This window comes from Callorhinus ursinus, unplaced genomic scaffold (assembly GCF_003265705.2).
Source record: "Callorhinus ursinus isolate GAN/ISIS: 27379988/994484 unplaced genomic scaffold, GSC_fseal_2.0 scaffold19, whole genome shotgun sequence".
NCBI classification, from domain to species: domain Eukaryota; kingdom Metazoa; phylum Chordata; class Mammalia; order Carnivora; family Otariidae; genus Callorhinus; species Callorhinus ursinus.
The window spans coordinates 14,189,473-14,208,625 of record NW_027397081.1 but is presented as its reverse complement, the minus strand read 5'-3'; the positions used below and the strand labels follow the sequence as shown (position 1 = coordinate 14,208,625).

General features: G+C 57.1%; 1 protein-coding gene across 2 annotated transcripts in view; it reads left to right on the top strand.

The window, feature by feature from the left end:
• DSCAML1 (DS cell adhesion molecule like 1) overlaps positions 1 to 19,153 on the top strand; it is a 341,143-nt gene that overhangs the window by 247,399 nt on the left and 74,591 nt on the right. For both annotated transcript variants that reach the window (XM_073903814.1, XM_073903815.1), the window contains 6 exons: positions 797 to 1,072; positions 3,217 to 3,513; positions 5,105 to 5,377; positions 14,603 to 14,881; positions 15,280 to 15,399; positions 16,305 to 16,481. In XM_073903814.1, the coding sequence (XP_073759915.1) occupies positions 797 to 1,072; positions 3,217 to 3,513; positions 5,105 to 5,377; positions 14,603 to 14,881; positions 15,280 to 15,399; positions 16,305 to 16,481 (1,422 nt within the window). The remainder of the gene's footprint in view (positions 1 to 796; positions 1,073 to 3,216; positions 3,514 to 5,104; positions 5,378 to 14,602; positions 14,882 to 15,279; positions 15,400 to 16,304; positions 16,482 to 19,153) is intronic.

The window sequence follows — 19,153 nt, the reverse complement described above, 5'->3', positions numbered from 1 at the left end:
CAGCCCGCCCAACGCCGAGTTGTTGGGCACCATGGAAGTTCTGAGCAGGGCAGCGGCTAGCTACAGCATGGAGGGAGGATGGTACCGCCTGGGTCCAGGCTGAGGGCTGAGGGCCTGCAGCAGGGCAGGGGAGGTGGGGATGAAGAGCAGAGTCACCTGGTGCATATAAAGGCAGTCAGAGCGGCAGAAGATAGCAACTGGTTATCTCTATGGGCATGAGAGACGGGTGGCGGGGCCAGGGGTCCCTCCCTGTTTTCCGGGGTGGGGGACAGGGACGGTGATGAGCCAGCCGAGCTCCTGTCCTCCTTCTGAGCTGAAGGGAGCTCCCCAGGCCCACCAGGCAAGGGCCACCCGTCAAGAAAGTGTAGGCCGGGGGCGCCTGGGTGGCTCAGTCGTTAAGCGTCTGCCTTCTGCTCAGGTCTGGTCCCAGGGTCCTGGGATCTAGCCCCGCGTCGGGCTCCCTGCTCGGCGGGAAGCCTGCTTCTTCTCCCACAACCTCCTGCTTGTGTTCCCTCTCTCGCTGCGTCTCTCTGTCAAATAAATAAAATCTTTAAAAAAAAGAAAAAAGTGTAGGCCATCCTAACAGGAATCCTGACCCTGCCATTTGACAGATGAGTAAACTGAGGTCTAGAGAGGGAATTCACTAGTTCCAGTCCCCCTCACAAGGAGTCTGGAGACAGAAGCGGGGCCTCCCCCCGCCCACCCCCAGCCACACTGCTCCACGGTAAAAGCCCTTTTCTTTTGTTTTCCTCCCCGCTGCCTTTGCCCTCGCTCCTTCCCTGCTGGCCCGGCCCAGACCCCCTTCACGTGACCCTGACACCAAAGAAGCTGAAGACCGGGATCGGCAGCACAGTCATCCTCTCCTGTGCCCTGCTGGGCTCCCCGGAATTCACCATCCGCTGGTACCGCAACACTGAGCTGGTGCTGCCTGATGAGGCCGTCTCCATCCGTGGGCTCAGCAACGAGACTCTGCTCATCACCTCAGCCCAGAAGAGCCACTCCGGGGCCTACCAGTGCTTTGCCACCCGCAAGGCCCAGACCGCACAGGACTTCGCCATCATTGTGCTGGAGGGTGAGCTGGGGTGGCCGGCACCTGGGTGGGTTTAGGCTGAGAGCAGGCACTGGTCCAGGCACGTGCCTATCTTAGTCAATCCTTCCATGGGCCCTGTGGGGAGATGCTGTTTCTTCATGTTCCCCGTTTTGCAGTGGGGGAAACCGAGGCTCGGTCACTCTCCTGAGGTCACACAGCTCGGCCAAAGGTCAGAGTTGGGATCGGAACTCAGGCCTCTTAACCACCGTGTAGTCTTGCCTCTGCCCTCCAAAATTACTAGAACCTCCCTGCGAAAGAGGTCTTCTTTAGGATCCCAGAGGTTTTCAATCTCACAGCAGCCCTGGGACTGCCCGCCAGGAATCACCGCCTTGAGCCCCGCCTCTGCCTTCTGCCCTGAGTCCTCTCCAGCTGTCCCTCTCTAAGAGACTAAGGTCTCTTCACAGCAGGCTCTGTTTCTTATCACAGACCTGGCTTTTCACATGCTTCTCTCTCCTTTTAAAGCTGCTACCACCCAGGGCTCCTCACCCAGCACACCTGTATGTGGTTGTTCAGGTTGTTCACTGCACAAAGTGCCTAGCCCACAGGGCAGGGCCAAGAGTAAGGACTGAAATCCAGCTTGAATTCCACTTGTCAGGCCATGAGCCCTGGCCCCAGGTTGTGACCACACAGAGGAGGCCTCTTTTTCTTATTTGCACAAGGATACAGTGAGGATTAGCCGAGGCCCTATCCTTACCAACAAATTTAGTGGTCCCCCAGCTCCTTTGTTGCTATCAAAACAAAACAAAAACCCCACCATCCTCTTGCTTCCAAGGATTTTTCACTGTTGTAACAGAGACACCAAACCCAGGCAAGTCCTACAGGTTATCAGGATCCCACATGGGTCTACCTGTCACGGCCTGTGGGTCCTCATTCCTTGGGAGGTGGGACATGAGAATGGGCATCCCCTTCTCCCTCACCCTAGGTACAGGGCCCAGTGAATGGCCCCTCCCTCAGCCCCTGCCTCCTCTTGTCCAGGCAGATCCTCTTCCCAGTGAGGAAGTACACCAGCCAGGCACCGAGCAGTTTGAAATGGGAGCCTTACCTCTCTGGGGACTTCCTGTCTGACCGACTCCCCAGACAGTGCATCTTCTCTCTGAGAGGACAGCCTGTTGATGGCCAGTCCGGAGCAGGGGTATGGGAAATGAGGCTGGCGGGAAGGACACACAGTGGGGAAAGAGGGGCAGCCAGAAAGGAGGGTTCAGGGGAGGAAACAGAGGAGGGACCAAAGGCCATGACCCTGGTGGGCAGTCCCAGGCTCTGCCAGGCACCAGGCTCTCCCCCGGTTTTAGGTAAGAGTTCCCCGCCCAGAAATGGGGCTAGGGGCTGGCAGACTGGGGATTAACATCTGCATTTTGGTGTGAAATATGGGTGGGATGTAGAGAGCCATGTTACATTGGCCTTACTTTTTTTGTTGTTTGTCTTAGTTTTTACTTGTTAAGGTGCATCACACGTACTTTAACCCTTTACAACAGTCCTGTGTGGAAGGATGGCCAGGCTCAATAATTACACGCCCCCTCTTCCATGGAGGAAGGTGGGGCAGCGGGGTTAATTGTCCTGTCCAGGGTTATTGGGTCAGCTGAGACTTAAGTTACAGCCACACACACACCAGCGCCTCTGGGCAGCAGCTAAACCTCAAACTTGAGGCTTTTTGCTAACAGGGCTACAGCACCCCCACCCCCACCTGCAGGAATGAGAGCTGGAATCGGACTCTGCAGGTCCAGTCCAATCAGGTCCTGATTCCAGGACCGATGTCTTTACTAACACAGGGAGGAGAAAGGCAGAAAAGGAAAAGTCGACAGGAGCTGACATTTATCAGGCACTTACAAAGCGTTGCGTGAAGCATCTTTAATGCAGGAATTCATTGCATCCTCACAGCATCAGTACGAAGAGGGTATATTCACTATCCTCGATATCTCCGTCCTCCACGGTTAAGGAATGGGAAGACTCAGAGAAGTTAGGTAACTTGCCCAAAGACACAGGGCTCACAAGGGGCCGCGGGAGGATTCAAATCCAGGAGTTGGAAATCCTGTGCAATAGTAATGGGCACCTCACAGGGTGGGGTGGCCTGGCCGGGCAGTCTCTCCGTGGCTCGGTGACCCTAAGGGGGGGCTCCTCGCTCCCTGCAGATGGCACGCCCCGCATCGTCTCATCCTTCAGCGAGAAGGTGGTCAACCCCGGGGAGCAGTTCTCGCTGATGTGTGCGGCCAAGGGCGCCCCGCCCCCCACTGTCACCTGGGCCCTGGACGACGAGCCCATCGTGCGGGACGGGAGCCACCGCACCAACCAGTACACCATGTCGGATGGCACCACCATCAGCCACATGAACGTCACGGGCCCCCAGATCCGCGACGGGGGCGTATACCGGTGCACGGCGCGGAACTCGGTGGGCAGTGCTGAATATCAGGCGCGAATAAACGTAAGAGGTGCCTGTCTACATTTAAATATCAGAATAGGCTTTTGAGTTCCTTTGCCATCTCTGTGGTTCCCATTATTCTTGTGATTAGTACTTATTAACTGTCATTTTGCTTTTAGTAGCGGTCTCTCTCCTCTCTTTCTCCCCTTTGCCCCGCCCTCCACAAACCCGTCACCCTTTCTTGTGTGTGCGTGTTTGGTGCAGTTTGCCCTGCTGTGCGTCCTCATCCCCTCCTGCCGCTTCTCCTCTCCTAGTCTGACCTGCCCCCCCATCCCTCCCCACCAAATCTCTCTGGCCCCAGGGACACTCAGCACCCCACTAGCAACCCCCAGCCCTACCAGGGCCTTGTGAGGGCAAGAACAGGAATGGGGCAGTGGGGCCAGACTTGACCTTCGCTGGGGGCGTCCACCAGAGCCGTGCTGCCAGTGTCCTCCCACGGAGCCATCCCCGAAACGCTCCAGGAGGTGTAAGCAGCCAGGAGCCAGCGCATAATCTTCCCCCAGTTTCCTCCCTCCCAAGGCCCAAGCCATCAAAAATGGGAGGCTTGGGCTGGGTGGGGGTGTCCCAAAGCAGATACCCCTAGGAGTGGAGGAAGCAGTCCTCAGGTGATCAGCCCCAGATCTCAGCTCTCCAAGTCACTGCAGTGAGAAGGGCCTCCTCTGAAGCTCTTTGCAGCCCTGTCAGGTCCGACTGGTCCTCATCTGGTCCCTCCAGGGGCCCCTGACCCAAGGGCAGAGGAGGAGTGGGGGAAGGGCACTTGTGGCTGCCATGGAGCCAGGTCTCCTACCCCACACGAGAAAGGTGGCCTCCCATTTAGCTACCTTGCTGCCTTCAAATTGGAAGGGTCAGAGTTACAGGGTCCTGGGATCCCCTGGTGCGGCCCCTTATCTCCTGGGTGGGGAACCTGAAGCCTGGAGTTTCCTATACCCACTCCAGCTCCCTACCTGGTGGCTTCTGAGCCCCCTTTACCACACCCACATTGCCACCTGCCTAGCCAGCTGAAGGTACCCCCTCCCCACAGCCAGGGTGACCAGAGTCCCCCTTTTAGGGCCCCTTCTCAAGGAACCACAAAATGCACTTACCTGTTTGGAAGAAAATTATCAGCTCATCCAGTGAAGACCTTCCTACGGCCTTTTAAATATTTAATGTATACGAGATCCTTTTTGGTAGAAGACCATTACGCACAAGTTGAATGAAAATAACAAAATCTACACATTGCCATTGTAACCCCCAAATCTTAATCTCCTTGTAAATGGGAACTTGCCCTCCCAAATCCCAGTCACTTCTTATGAGGCTTCAGTGGGCTCACATACCCCATCCCATTAGGGGGATGGATTCTTGCCCCAGGCATGAATGGAACATATCTGTTTGCAACCATTTGAAGCTAGTAACAGGGAGTCCCGGAGAGACCATGGGTGCTCACAGCTCCAGCCTTAGCCTTGCAATACAGGCTTCCCTCCCAGCCCCCCTGAATTTCCATCCCCTGAGAGTTTCAGAGCCAAGCAACGGAGAAGAGAGTCGCAGGGCAGCTCCTGGCTGTCCCTGGCTAACCGCGCGGCTTGTCCGTCCTCTGCTCCTCCTCCCCCCTGACTCCCGCCCAGGCCCCCCCAGCATCCGGGCGATGAGGAACATCACCGCCGTCGCCGGGCGGGACACCCTCATCAACTGCAGGGTCATCGGCTACCCCTACTACTCCATCAAGTGGTATAAGGACGCGCTGCTGCTGCCCGACAACCACCGGCAGGTGGTGTTCGAGAACGGGACGCTGAAGCTGACCGACGTGCAGAAGGGCATGGACGAGGGGGAGTACCTGTGCAGCGTTCTCATCCAGCCCCAGCTGTCCATCAGCCAGAGCGTCCACGTGGCTGTCAAAGGTAGGCCTCCCCCGGAGCCAGAGCCCCGCCCCCGGGGGCTCTCTCCCCCACCGACGGCTCACGCAGGAGCAGCCAGGCCTGAAGGAGTGGCAGGCCGAGGAAGAGGGTCCTGAGTGGGTGTGTGGGAGAAAGGGGGCAGGGGGACGAGCACCCCTGCACGCGGGTTCCCTCAGTGGAATGCAGGACAATGTGGCCCTGACCCGTGAGGCAGGAGGGGCCTGTGATGCACAAAGGTCCCCTTCTGGGCAAGAGGCCAGGTCAGAGATGGCGGGCCGTATCAGTTAGGAGGGAGCCACGTGACGTCAGCAGAGGCCCAGCAGAAACCACCAAGCGGGGCGAGAGGCAGGAGTCCAGGGGCAGAAGCAGCAGGAGGCTGGTTGGAGGGAGCACGTACTAGGTGTCTGAGTCTCGTCCCTACACCTGCTCATTTTTGCTATTTGAGGCCTACAGAGCACTGCCTAACAAAACCGTGGCCCAGGCCCTTCATACTCACCTGGGCCAGGTGTGTGTTTAGTGCAGGGGTACTTAGCACAGTGCCTGGCCCCTAGTAGCCATTCGCTAAATGCCTGCGGATTCAATGAACGCATGAGTAGAACTGAGGCACTCAATGAATGTGTGAGCAATGACGGCTGACCCCTTGGTTCTGGGGCTGTGTGGGTGTGCCAAGCTCCGTCCCAAATACATTCTTTGGAACTGCCAGGCCTGGAGACTTTCCAGGCGATGAGGGGGAGCAGGATGGCCTGGTTGCTCCAGAGCAGGTTAGGGAGGGGGGGCCTGCCAGACCTGGCTGAGGAGGGGTCAGGCGAAGCCAGGCAGCTGGGGTAGGAGGTCACTAATGGCCGTAATGGGCAAGGGTCCAAGTAGGTTCAAGCCCTGGGAGACCCTGAGGCTCTGGGAGCATGGAGATGCCAGGCTGGGGCTCCACGAGGGAGGAAGGAGGGCTGTGGTCTCCAGCCACCATGCTGGTCTCTAGCACCGGACCACAGTCGTTGTCATAATAAGAGGGATACAGCTGTGGCGGGCCCACCGCGCACCAGTGGCTGTGACCGGCTGCTCAACACGCTCTGTCTCATTAAACACCAGCACTGCCCCCTCACCTCGGGCAGGTACCATTTTATCCCCAATTTCCAAGGCGGAAAAGGCTGAGGCACAAAAAAGTCAGGAAATTGTTATCTGGAAGCAGAATGTTTCCCAGGCCTGTCAACCTCCGGGCCCTGGGCTCTAACCCAGAGCTGGGGGAAGGGCGGGCTGGGAGGAGGAAGCTTTCTCCATGCTCCGCCTCAGGAATAACGAAAGAGGCCTTGGGGACCCCCTGAGAGGGAGTCAGGAAGAGAGCCGGAGTCCCTGAGAAGGCTGAGAGCCCCTGTTGCCAGGGCAGCAAGGAGGGGAGGTCCCCTCCATATCCCCGGGACCTCGGGGTGGGGGGTAGGGGCCCCTAGGCAGGAAGAAACGTGGGGGGGGGGTCCCAGGCCTAGGAAGGGGCCCTGGCACAGGGGAAGGCCCCAGCGGGTCCCAGGCCCCTGAAGCAAGATCCAAGAGCAGCTCTGTGGACAGGAAGAGGGAAGTCTGGGAGAAGGAAGAATTTGGGGAGACAGATGCCGCTTTGGGTTGTGGCCCCTTCAAACATGTGGTGATAATGCAGGTGCAGCTGGAAGTGTCTGGTGGACAGCCAGGAAAGTGAACAGTAGCAGCAAAAGGCGGGGTGGGTACTTCCCTCCCTTGCTCCACATGTCCCATGCATCCTTATGCACCCACCACCTGTCACAGTGCCAGACAGTGAGTGTTTCTGGAGCTGAAACTGAGACAGTAGTCTGGGCTGCAGTGGTTTGCTGAGAGGCCTCGCTCTGAGCCCCGACCGTAGTGGGGCCGTGGCCATCTCAAGCCTGCGCAGGTGACAGGAGACCCGAATGGTGTCAGCCTCCCTGCCTTCCGCCGCTACACCCTAGCTAGGCTGAGGGGCACCCTGGCCCCCTCCTTAGCCACAGGCCTCTGTCCCGCCTGGACGCGTGGGCCGGCAGGAGCCTCACAACCCCCAGGCCACATCCTCAGCTTGGTGGAGGTAGAAGCCGGCAGCACCTGCCTAGCGCCTCCCAACATCAAGGGCTGCCATATCCATTTCCGTTACAAGCAGCGGACTGAGAGTTTCCGTTGTAAACATCACGTATTAAAACATCTAACCTTTGCTCCACTCATTTTGCCCGCCCGCACCAGTGAGCATTTGGCCGGGTTTGTTGGCTTAAAAAAATAAATAAATAAATAACAGGGCTCCGGCGAGCCTTGGAGTATGCAGAACATTCTGAAAGCTACTTCTGCTCATCAATTATTCAACCCCATTCAGGGAGCGATCAGTCCTAATGAATTGAATCTGATGCATTCCGTCTCAGCGACTCTCTGGGCCTGTTATGATTGTGCTGAGCGACAAGAGGAAAGCAGGACTGTGTGTGTGCGTGCGTGCGTGCGTGTGTGTGTGTGTGAGATCTAGAGGGCAGAGCCCATGCACCAGGCACGCGTGGCTCCCGCACCCAGCACAGAGCCCGGCATTCATCAGACGCCATGCATGTGTACGGAGTATAGGGCACGTGTGCCCACATTCCCTCTTCCCCGCCCTCAGGGTCTGAAGATCCAGCCCTACACGGATGGTGGTCGCTTGTTTTCTCTCCAGACCGAGAAGCAGCATTTGTGTGCGGGTCTCTGGGACCCCCTGCCCCTGCCACTTGGAAAGCTCAGGTCCTCCCTCCTCCCACTCCCTGACTCCCTCTCCCCACCTCATTAGAATGCACTTTTGCAGAACCCATCAGAGCTGATTATGAGCACACTGCTTGATTAGCTGATGTGCTGTTCCAAGAGCTACTCAAGGAGGAGGGTGGAGGAGGTGCCCCTGGGCGTGGAACGGGGCCCTGACTCTGGGCGAGTCGGGCCAGGTCCAGAGGCAGTGCTGCTGAGCCCGATACCATCACCTGGCTGGGACATGCATCCCACTCAGGGGACCAGAGCAGAGAACCAGGGGATAGCAAAGGGCAAGGTGGAGGTGGGACAGGGCACTAGACCCTGGGGATCAATTAGAAGTACCTCCCACCCCGCATCTCTCTGGGGGGCCATGGGTTTGTGGGTAGGAAGGGGCAAAAACCCATGCTGTTCCAAGGAACTGGAAACACCTGCTGACCCCATTCCTTCTGGGACTGCTGGTCTTCTGATGAATTTTTCAAACACTGAGCTAAGAGCAGAACACACCAGACACACATGCACACACATGTGCAGAGCCCTTTGTGCAGGAGAATGCATGCATGTACTCATTGGTACTTACTATATGCATGTCCATGCAACAAATGTACACACACTAACGTGTCCACTGTTGCACGTGGTATGCACACGCATGCTGGCAGGCAGGTATGCACAAATATTGGCTCTGTCCCTACCCTCCTGTAAGGCATCATTCCTGAGCCACAAAAGGTGGCTGCAGGTGGTACCATATGAAACATTGCCCAAGTGAGCCTGCTGTGGCCTAGCAAGGTGAGAGGACCGAGGCGAGAGCCTGGGGATGCTTTGTGGGCCGCTTGGGCTTTGGGGCACGTACCGCCGACTGGCAGGGGAGGGCAGGGCTTCAGGGAAGGCAAGTGCTCCTTTCTGGGCATCCAGAGACATCCTTGGCAGGATGCTAAGAGGAGGGCACATAGATCCAAACCAGATTTGATGTCTGTAGGGCCCCCCGTAGCTGAAAAATAATGTAACATAGAAACATCTCTGGGCACGCAGGCTGAATGTTTAATTAACTAAGGAGGCAGGCTGCAACTGGGGTTCCTTGGCTTTAGCTCAGTGAGAGAACATCTCCATTCCCACATCTGAGCCTCTGTGGGCCTCTGGAGCCAAAACAAGGGCACGAGGGCCTTGCCGCCCATGCTCGGCAAGGCTGGGACTGGGAGGTGGCACCAGGCCCCTGCGGAGAGCAAATGGAAGAGGGCACACATGTACGCTCATTCCCAAATGCCCATACTCCCCACCCACACTCTGTCCTCCCTGGCTGCCCAAACCAGTGCCTGCCACGTGCATGGAGCCATTGGAGGAGGGCCCCTTCCACCCTAGTGAATGGGTTGGGGGTTTCCGTGATCATGGGTTGGGGCTTACGAAAAACCTGATCACCTGGCCAAACGCCTGCTATCCGCAGATGTGGAGGTTTGGAGGAGACCCACCAGAATCCACAGGAAGGGGATACAACGGGTTCCATAGGAGCAGAGAGCCCAGTTGTACCTGGGAGAGGGGGCCACCAGGAAAGGTCCTGCCAGCAGCCCTGTTCCCCAGCAGAGGGGCCCTGGCACACAGGAGCAAACAGCCGCTCCGGTGCACAGACAGGGCTCATGATGATGACCCTGGTCATGGTGATGATGGCGACGATGGTGTGGAAGCAGCACCTACTGATTCAGTGACATTTACTGTGCACCCCCTGTGTTCTGGGCACTAGCCTACAAACGCAGCTACGCTCAAGGCAAAAATCTCTACCTCAGGGAGCTTCCATTCTGTGGGGGGAGCAAATGGATAATGCATAAAATATATAAAAGATGCCCCACGTCAAAGAGGAAGCAGGGATGAGAATGTCAAGAGGAGCGGAGAGTGGTTTGCGATTTTAAGTGGGGTGGTCAGGGAAGGCCTTTCTGAGAAGAGAGGGTTGTGTAAAAAACAAAACAAAACAAAACAAAGGAAGCTGTTATTATTATTCCTAAAATATTAGAGGCTGTAGAGATTACTTGGTCCAACTCCTCCATTTTTCAGATGAGGAAACGGAGGCTCAGGGCGGAGGCAGGGTGGTTGCACAGGAGGCAGAGGCTAGAACCCAGCTCCTGGGCACGGCTCTCTCCCCATCTCCATGCTCCACAGGCAGATGCCCCAACTCCCCCCAGCGCCCGCTCTCTGCTAAACAGGTGCAGTAAATAAAAAGGCTCAGTCTCAAAGACAGATGATGAGAGACACCATAAAGTGTTTATGGTCTGGGCTGGTTGTCAGCACACCGTCGTCTGCGAGACACTCCCAAGCAGGTGGCCATAAAGGCTTTATGGCGGCTGGAGACCTCCTGGACTGCCACAACCACAGTACGTCCCCAGCCACCGCGTCCTCTGGCCTCTTCACCCTAGTAGCACCTTGCTCTGACCCACCTCCCTCAGTGTGGAGTTGCCCTCTCCCCAAAGATGACTGTGGCCAGAGCAGGGCTTCCAGAGACAGGACCGTGGGTCATATGGCACCTGTGCCCCCTACATTCAGGCTGGGCATTGGGGAAATGCTGGGACTCGGGGGCAGGAGGGGGCCCTTTGTGCAGTCCACACTTGAGGGGTCCCTCAAGTCACTGATTCAGTCATCACTGTGATATAGGTGGTCAGAACACCCCCCCCCCACTGCTGAGGATTGCTTTCCCAGAGGCAGAAATGGACCCACACACATTCAACTGGCTCACATCAACCTCTGAGCGTTGGGGAAGACATTACGGACTCACAGGTCAGAAAGCACCCCCACTTCTGGGCAGCTGGCCATGCACCCATCACAGAGCCCCCACACCCTGCTTCTCAGAGCCTCTCGCTCACGGGGCTCCTCCAGCTGTTCAGCGAGCCTGTGAAGGAGCCAGGATCCCTAGACTTTCTTCTCCCTCCTGCTGTGCCTGCAGTTATGGGGGTATCTGAGCAGAAGCCTGGAGCCAAGAAATTCTGTGAGCGGCTCTGGCCCCTAGCACTCCCACCAAAGGGTTCCCAAGGGGACACATCAACCACAGCATCACCCCTGCCTTGTCAGCCTACAGCAGGGGCAAAGGGTGGAGGGGGGCCAGGAGCCTGCCCTGGATCTCTGGCAAGTTGTCTGGTCATCTGCCTCCCACAGGACAATTGTGCTCTTGAGAGTTCTAGCCAGCCCAGGTGAATGTCTAACCCCCCGGATGGATATTGGTTGGTTACTGTCTCCAGTGGGCTCTCAATAGCCATCCATGTTATTCCCGAAGGCCATAAGGGAGGGACAGCCCCTGGTTGGCCTCTGCCTCATGGCTCAGCCTTTTCCCTCTCTCTCACCCCATGTACTTTTTACAGCATTTGTGTCCTTTAGCTCTCTGTCCAGATGCCACCTCCTCTGGGAGGCTGCAGTCACCCAGCCAGATGATATGTCTCTCAGCTCGGAGTTCAGCATCTGTATATTCAGGTGGCCCTTGTCCAATAATCACTGAGGGAAATATCTTGCCTTCCCTAGCAAACGATGAGCTCCTGGGGGTTCTATCTGTATTTTAAGCATGTTTCTACTTTCTCCAGCCCACACGGAGCATAATAATGCCTTTGCAGACTAGGCATTTCATAAATATTAGATGAATTAGTTAATTAATGAATTAACCTGCCTTAGTAACTTGTTCCATTATCCAAATCCCTTCTTACTGAGAAAGACAGTCTTCCCCTTGCTTGAGCTACATCTCCCTGCCTAATTTCAGTCTTTTGCTCTCCACTTGCTCTGTTCACAGAGGAAGCATAGTGCTTGACCGTCCACCCCCAGGGCATGGTCCTTCAGCCTTGACAGCCCTTCAGTCCTCTCCTCCTTGGTAGAGCCTCCCAGCTCCTTGCTTTGCCCACACATCCTCCTCTGCAGCCTGTCACTGCCTTGAGTCTCCCCTTGGTCACGTTCAGACATGCAGAGGAACTGGTTCTGGGGCTGTGGTAGCAAGGGCCTGACCCCCAGGGAGGACCAAGGGATAAGCTCCTGGCTCCAAAACTCCATAGCATAAATACAGTGTCTTGAGGAACAGCATAGAAATCCCCCTCTTTTTCTGGATGGACCCCCATCCTGTGCTCTCCTTACCCCTTGCCCCCGTGACCGTTAAACTTCTAAGTCAATCCAGGAAATAATATCTGAGCATATGTTCATTCATGGACTCACCCGCCAGGCATTTATTGGGCTCCTGCAATTTGCCAGGTAAGTAAGTCCTAGTTACTGCTCTAAAGGAGCTCCCAGACTCCCATGGAAGGCGGTAATGCAAACGGCCACCCTCCCGCCCTGTGATCGGTGCCATGAGGAAGGTGTGCACAGGCGTGGTGGGACGAGGGCAGGCCTCACGGCAGAGGTAATACTGGAGCAGGCTCTGAGTGGACAAGGAGGTGTTTCCCGTGAGGCTGGCGGGCTCTAGCTTTGGGCCTCTGTGGGAAGGAGAACTGGACCGGGCCTGGTTCTGTTTGGCCTAGAGAAACAAACGAGAGGCAGGTCTGGGTCTCTACAACAGTTACCTCAAAAAATCCAAGGAGGCCAGAAGCCTTGGTCCGACCCAAACAAGCCAGGGGGCAGGGTGGGGGATCGGCAGAGCCCAACAGAGGGACCTCTGGGAAATCTCAGCAATGGGCATGGGGCCATCACTAGAGTCAGGGTGCCAGAGAAATCTCATGTAGAATCCCCAAGGCCCAGCAAACCACCCAGAATACTGGGGCAAGGCCCTAACCTGGGCAATAGGCAGCTGGAAATCGGGATAGGGAGATCCAGATAATGGCCAGAGCCCCAGAAAACCTGGCTGGACTTTGCACCTAGATTGGGGCCCTTGGTGGAGCACAGATGATGGGAATGAGAAGGATAAATGCCCAGCTGTGTTCACCAAGACACAGGCTAAGACGTGGAGCGTCGGGTGGTTGTGGTCCACTGATGCAGCCCCTGTGGCAGGATGGAGAGTAAGGTGGGAGAGGACACTGGGAAGGTCAGTTAAACACCCTGCTGAAGGGTATGGCTCTCATCCCATCCCTCCTAAATGTCACTTCCTCTGGACCTAGGCTCTTGATCGAGAACTTTCCGAGGGATCCAAAGGGCTGCCAAGGGTTATTCTATGCCCACACTCTACCACTCTGCTGGGGAAGCTCCCTGCTGAGCCCTGAAAATCCTTGGGGTGCAGAGAGGGCCTTGGGCGTGCATAGGATGCCACCATCCTCTCCCCCCAGGGCTCACCCCTGCTGGTGGCCACTGTGGGTGGGTCTAGGGCGGAAAGCAGCAGGCTTCCCGGGGGGGCGGGGTGCTGGAGCCTGGGAGAAGGCCAGAGGACTGTGGACAGCCTTGTAATTTAATTATTTGACTGCAGAAAGGAGATCTCATCTACTGGGTGCTCATCCTTGTTAAGCTAATTGTCTGTCTCCTTCTCTCTCTTCTCCCCCGACTTGCTGGGGAAGTCGCTGTGGCCTAATTGAGTTATCATAAAGATAATGGCTGATGCCCTAGCCAGAGCTGAGAAAGGAGGATCCCTCTCACAGAGGCTCAGGCTCCAGGCAGGCCCCCCAGGGGGCAAGATGTGGACTGTGGGGCGCGCTGGATCTCTGGGGGGAGGGAGGCTGTGCAGATCCCGCTCAGCCGGATGAACAGCAAACTGGTTGTCTCATAAAGGACAGGGCACCCTCTCTGCTCCTCCCTGCCACACAAGGGGAGCTCACCAATGAGACAAAAGAGCCGTTGGGCTGGGCATGTCTGGGGCTTTCTCAGAGAGGCACCTGGGCAGCGTGGACCCTGAGAGCAGGGACACCAGGTCTCGAATCCCACTGTTACCTCTTAGGAGCTAGATGACCGAGGGCAAGTGATTTCTCCGTTCTGAGCCTCAATTTTCTCATCTGTAAACTGGAGACGGTTAAGCTACATCACATTATTGGGGGGAGGAGATTCAGTGTGCTAACACTTGATGACAATGGACAGGGCTGGGTTGGGTGATGGGACCTCTGCAGGAGGAGACCAGGGGACAGCGTCCTGGGTTTTAGAGGCTCAGCTGTGGGGCAGGAGCTGGGGACAGTCTCAGCGCGCACCTTCTCCCCCACGCCCGACATCTGGGGCCCAGCAGCCCTGTCAATCCCAGGCCCCAGAGAGCTGATGTATCTTTGGGATGAGAAAGTGACATGGGGCCCACGAGAAGGGGAGTGGGCGAATGCCGAGCAGGGTCTACAGGCAGATGGGAATCAAGAAGCACATACCTCATCACTGGGACAAATCTGAGGGGCAGGATTAAGGCAGGCGAGCGAACGCCCTACACAGAGACAGTGGGTCCAGGCCTGGCTGGGGAAGGGGATGAGAGCCAAGGGCCAGTGGCACTCCAAGACATTCTGCATGTATAGGACAAGGCACTGGTGCCCTGGGGAACTCTACTTACACCCCCAGGGGCAGGAGGGACTGGGAGGTGAGGCAATGAGGCAGTTGCTGCTGGCCAGGCTGGGACGCATGGGGGGCCTAACAACAGCACTCCCCTTGCCTTCCCAGTGCCCCCTCTAATCCAGCCCTTTGAGTTCCCACCCGCCTCCATCGGCCAACTGCTCTATATCCCCTGCGTGGTGTCCTCGGGGGACATGCCCATCCGCATCACCTGGAGGAAGGACGGACAGGTGATCATCTCAGGCTCGGGCGTGACCATCGAGAGCAAGGAATTCATGAGCTCCCTGCAGATCTCCAGCGTCTCCCTCAAGCACAATGGCAACTACACGTGCATTGCCAGTAACGCGGCGGCCACCGTGAGCCGGGAGCGCCAGCTCATCGTGCGTGGTGAGCAGAGGGGCCAGGGCAGGCGAGCGAGGGCCCAAACTCTGTCTGCTGCTAACAGTCTCTCTAGACTTGGGGTTTGAATCACAGGCTGAAGGAACGATGGCTCCGGCGGGGGCCTTAAATAAAATCACGAAGTTCAAATCTCTTACTTTCCAGGCCCAGACACAGAGTCCCTGAGAGGGAAAGAGCCCTGTTCAGTTAGCCATTGGCAGAGTCAGAGCTGGGACGCAGGACTCCCAGTCCTCAGCAAAAGCCCTCAGCATCTTGAGTTCCAGAGCTGCCTCCTCTGAACTTGATCATGGTCCAGGCGGGGCTGGCACAGAATGGAAGGTTAGAGACCGCAGAAGAGCTGTTAGAGACAGATGATCGGTTTCTCCCTACCTTCCCTCTTCCCACAGTGCCCCCGCGATTTGTGGTGCAGCCCAACAACCAGGACGGCATCTACGGCAAAGCTGGCGTGCTCAACTGCTCAGTGGATGGCTACCCCCCGCCCAAGGTCATGTGGAAGCATGCCAAGGGTGAGCCCCTGGCCAGCCAGCATCTCCGAGCACGGTCAGGGAGTGGGGAGAAGGAAGCTGATGGGGCTTGGGCCTGTTTTCCTACACACAACTCCTAGCCCTGGGTGGGAGCCCTGGGTGGGAGCCCTGGGTGGGAGCCCTCGGTTCTAAGCTTCCAGGGGACCCCGGACTGTGCTCGCTCTGGAGATTGTTCTCAGCCGTCCTCAGGGGTCTGCTGACTGGGGACAACTATCATGCTGACTCCGGATTTGCTCTAGACCCCACAGATTGACCTCTCCCCTCTCCCGTCCAGCCCTAGAACTCAGCGTATATCTGCTTTCCCCAGCCCTCCCCACCCTGCTTGGGGTCCCAGAACCTCCTTGGCACCTGCTCGTCACCAATCAACCTATTCTGGGATTGTGGTCCTTCTTGGAGCCTAACATCATCCCAAGGATACGTTTGGTATCTGACTAAGTCCCATGCCAAGCTCTTGTCATAAGCCATGCCCATCATTGACACTGGAGGAATGAGGAGGGGGCCACAAAGCCCCCCTTGGAGGATGGTGGCCTCTTTCCCAGGCCTGGCTGTCCAGGACCAGGCAGCTGCCATTTTAGGCTTCCATCTTGCCTTTGCTTGCAGCCAAGTGGCCTAAAGACAACTCTTCGTCTCCAAGTTCAGCCCTGAGTCTCAGTGCCAAGGCGGGCTTTGAGCTGAGGTTCCCAACTCCACCTCCTCACCTGAGAGCTGGGGCAGGGCCAGACCTCTGTGAGGCTCTTCTGGTTGCCCAGAGGAATACTTTGGGAGTGCTACAAGACAGCCCTAGGTCAGCAAGAGAAGGCCATCAGGGCGTCCCTTGGGGCAGTCCCACCTGACCCAGCTCGCGTGCTAGCCTGGGCGCTGGCCCCCTAACGGCTGCCTCCTTCCAGGGAGCGGGAGCCCGCAGCAGTACCACCCGGTACCCCTCTCCGGCCGCACCCAGATCCTGGCCAACAGCTCACTGCTGATCCGCCACGTCCTGGAAGAGGACATGGGCTACTACCTCTGCCAGGCCAGCAACGGCGTGGGCACCGACATCAGCAAGTCCATGTTTCTCACCGTCAAGAGTGAGTCTTGCCCGCACACGGTGCCCCTAGCCCTCCGACCACAGGCCAGGGCCCATCTCCACACTCGCCCAGCGGCCACTGTCCTATCAGTGAGTGGGAGGCAGGGAGGGCTCCTGGTCAGAGGTGCGCTCGGGACCCTCAGGTGAGGGACTCAGACCCCGTGACCTTGGCCAAGTTACCTCACCTGTCTAGGCTCCAGCTTCTTCCCTGTGCTGGAGGTTCGTTTCCAGCCCACCCTCCCCACCACACTGCTTGAGTAACACAGGAACAGATCACGGGCAAAGGGGAGATATTTTAGGAAAGCTAAAAGAACAACGAAACTCATCACTCAGTGCTCAGTCTGTGGCTTCTAAATCCCCAGACGCAGAGCCGGCCTCACAGCCTCAGAAGCCCAGAATATCCCTGAATTCTCTTGAGTCACACACACATATTCCTGCCGGATAAGCCTATCCCTTTAGAGTCCCGGGGTCTGTATAATGGGTCCCCAGGGAAATCGTGTCCATCTGACCCTGTGTCCAAAAACAGACCATGGGCCATGCAGGAGAGCAGTGAGAGCCTGTGTTTTAGCCAAGTGGGAATCTGGGCGCCGTGTTGTAATTATTGTGACCTTGATGAGTTTGCTTGGCCTTGCCGTACATACCTCATTTCCCTGACAGAGAAAATGAAAGTCATAATAGAGTCTTACCTGTTCTGTTCTGTGTCAAGAGTGAGTCCAATAATAAGTAGAAAGCGGCCAGTGTGGTAACTGGCACCCAGTCAGCCAGGGTTGGTGTGGGAATGACCGCCAAGGGCAGTGCCCAGTGTGGGGTCCGTCCTCGAAGAATCAGAGCTTCTTTATCGCTTGCCAAAGCCCGCGTTCAGCTCAGCACAAGACAGGGAAGCCCCGGCGATCGATGCTCAGGGAACTCCAGGCGCCGGAATCCCCACCCTGGGGAGCCGCTTCCCTCACACTATCAAAAAGCACTTTGTCCTTAATAAAACCAGGCAATCAATCTACATCCCTCAGCCAGGGAGAACTTCGCTAATCCCGCCTGCGTGAGGTGAGAGGAGTAGCAGGCCCCTCGAGGAACCATCCCTGGAATTTGATCCTACCTCCCCACTGTTAGCAGCAGAGATGAGCCCAAACCTTTAGGCTTTTTCTTCCTTTTTGTTCTTTGCTCTTTCTTCTCGAAGCTAGGGGCTTCCACCACACAATCGTGGCTGTGGCTCTGTGGCACCCGGTGTGTGTGTGGGGGGGGGCATGGGTGATGGGTAATCCCGTGGTCAGGAGGTGGGCTCTGTGAGGAGCCTCAGTTCACAGCAGGCTGTCCCTGATGTCCTGGAGGGACCCGGGGCGAGTCACGTCCCCTCTCAGGCCCTGCATTTTTCCTGTGCTGTCTGCACTGCTCAGCCCAGGCAGCGGCTATGCAGCAGCCAGAGACACTCAGAGGAAGCCCATTTTGTAAATTCGGGGCAGCCTTGTGAGCGTGTGCAACACACACACACACACACACACACACACACACACACACACACAGTGGTGTCAACACCTGGCCCACTCTTCCCGAAGAGCTTATGGCCACCCCCGTCACCTGTGGGCAGAATCTGGACCCCGTTCCTTCCTCCGCTCACCCTCGTCCTATTTTCAGCCACCTTGTCACTCTCCTTTGCTTCCTTCCACAGCAAGGCGCACGCGCGCATGCCTTTCTCACATCTGCTCCATCTCACGAACACCTCAGGACCTATTCTCCCGCTCACTGCACCCCCCTCCCCCCCGCCCGGGACTCGGTGTCTCTCAGCACCTCCTCACACGGCCCCCCCCCCGCCCCCCCCCCCCCAGCCCCGGGCTGTCTTCCAGCCGAGCTCTCTCACACCTCCTCACACGCGTGTGCTCTTAGATGGCCTTTTCCTGACACACTTTGTCGCAAATGCCCCCTTGCATTCCAGCCCCGTGCTCCCCGGTGACCCGCCCAGCCAGGCTAGGGGCCCCCGTGCCACCCCACCTCCCCCCGAATGGCAGCAGGACAGGAGGAGCAGGGCCAGGGGCATTGGAGGCCCGAGGGCAGCCGGAACGGAAGGGCTGAGCGCGGCACGGCCTCTCTCTGGGGTCAGAGGGTCTGATGGCCCTTCTGCAGCCGCCTGAATCAGGCTACACGGTAGCCAGCAGCCAGAAGAAGCTTCCATGATGGTGTGACAGGAGGTGGGAGTGGGCACTGGGGTGGGGCATGGGGGCTCCCAATTTTCTTTGGGAGCTTCTTCCCCTCTGCCTCCTGATGTGTTTACATAGACATACTGCTCTAGTAACCGACCCCCGGCTGCTCCCCTTGCACATCCCCCATTGCTGCTCTGCCCTTTCTGCCTTCATTCACCCTCGGCCTTCTCCCATTTCCCCACTCTGACTTCAGTTGAAAGGGCACAGGAAGGTGGGGAAGAACCTTCAGGACCCAGGCACGTGCATCACCCATCAGATTGCTGGAGGCATGCCATTCCTAGCCATCCCTTAATCCATCTCAAACACTCACCACCACCAGCGCTCCCCTCACCCACTTGCAGAGCTGGCCACAGGAAGACCTGCCATTTCCAGACCTCAAAGCCAATTTCAAGGCTTGCATCAATGCACACTCCAGGAAATGTTGACCCAAGATGGCGCTACCCTGTCAGACCTCATACTTTTGTGAACTCTCAGAGGGCAA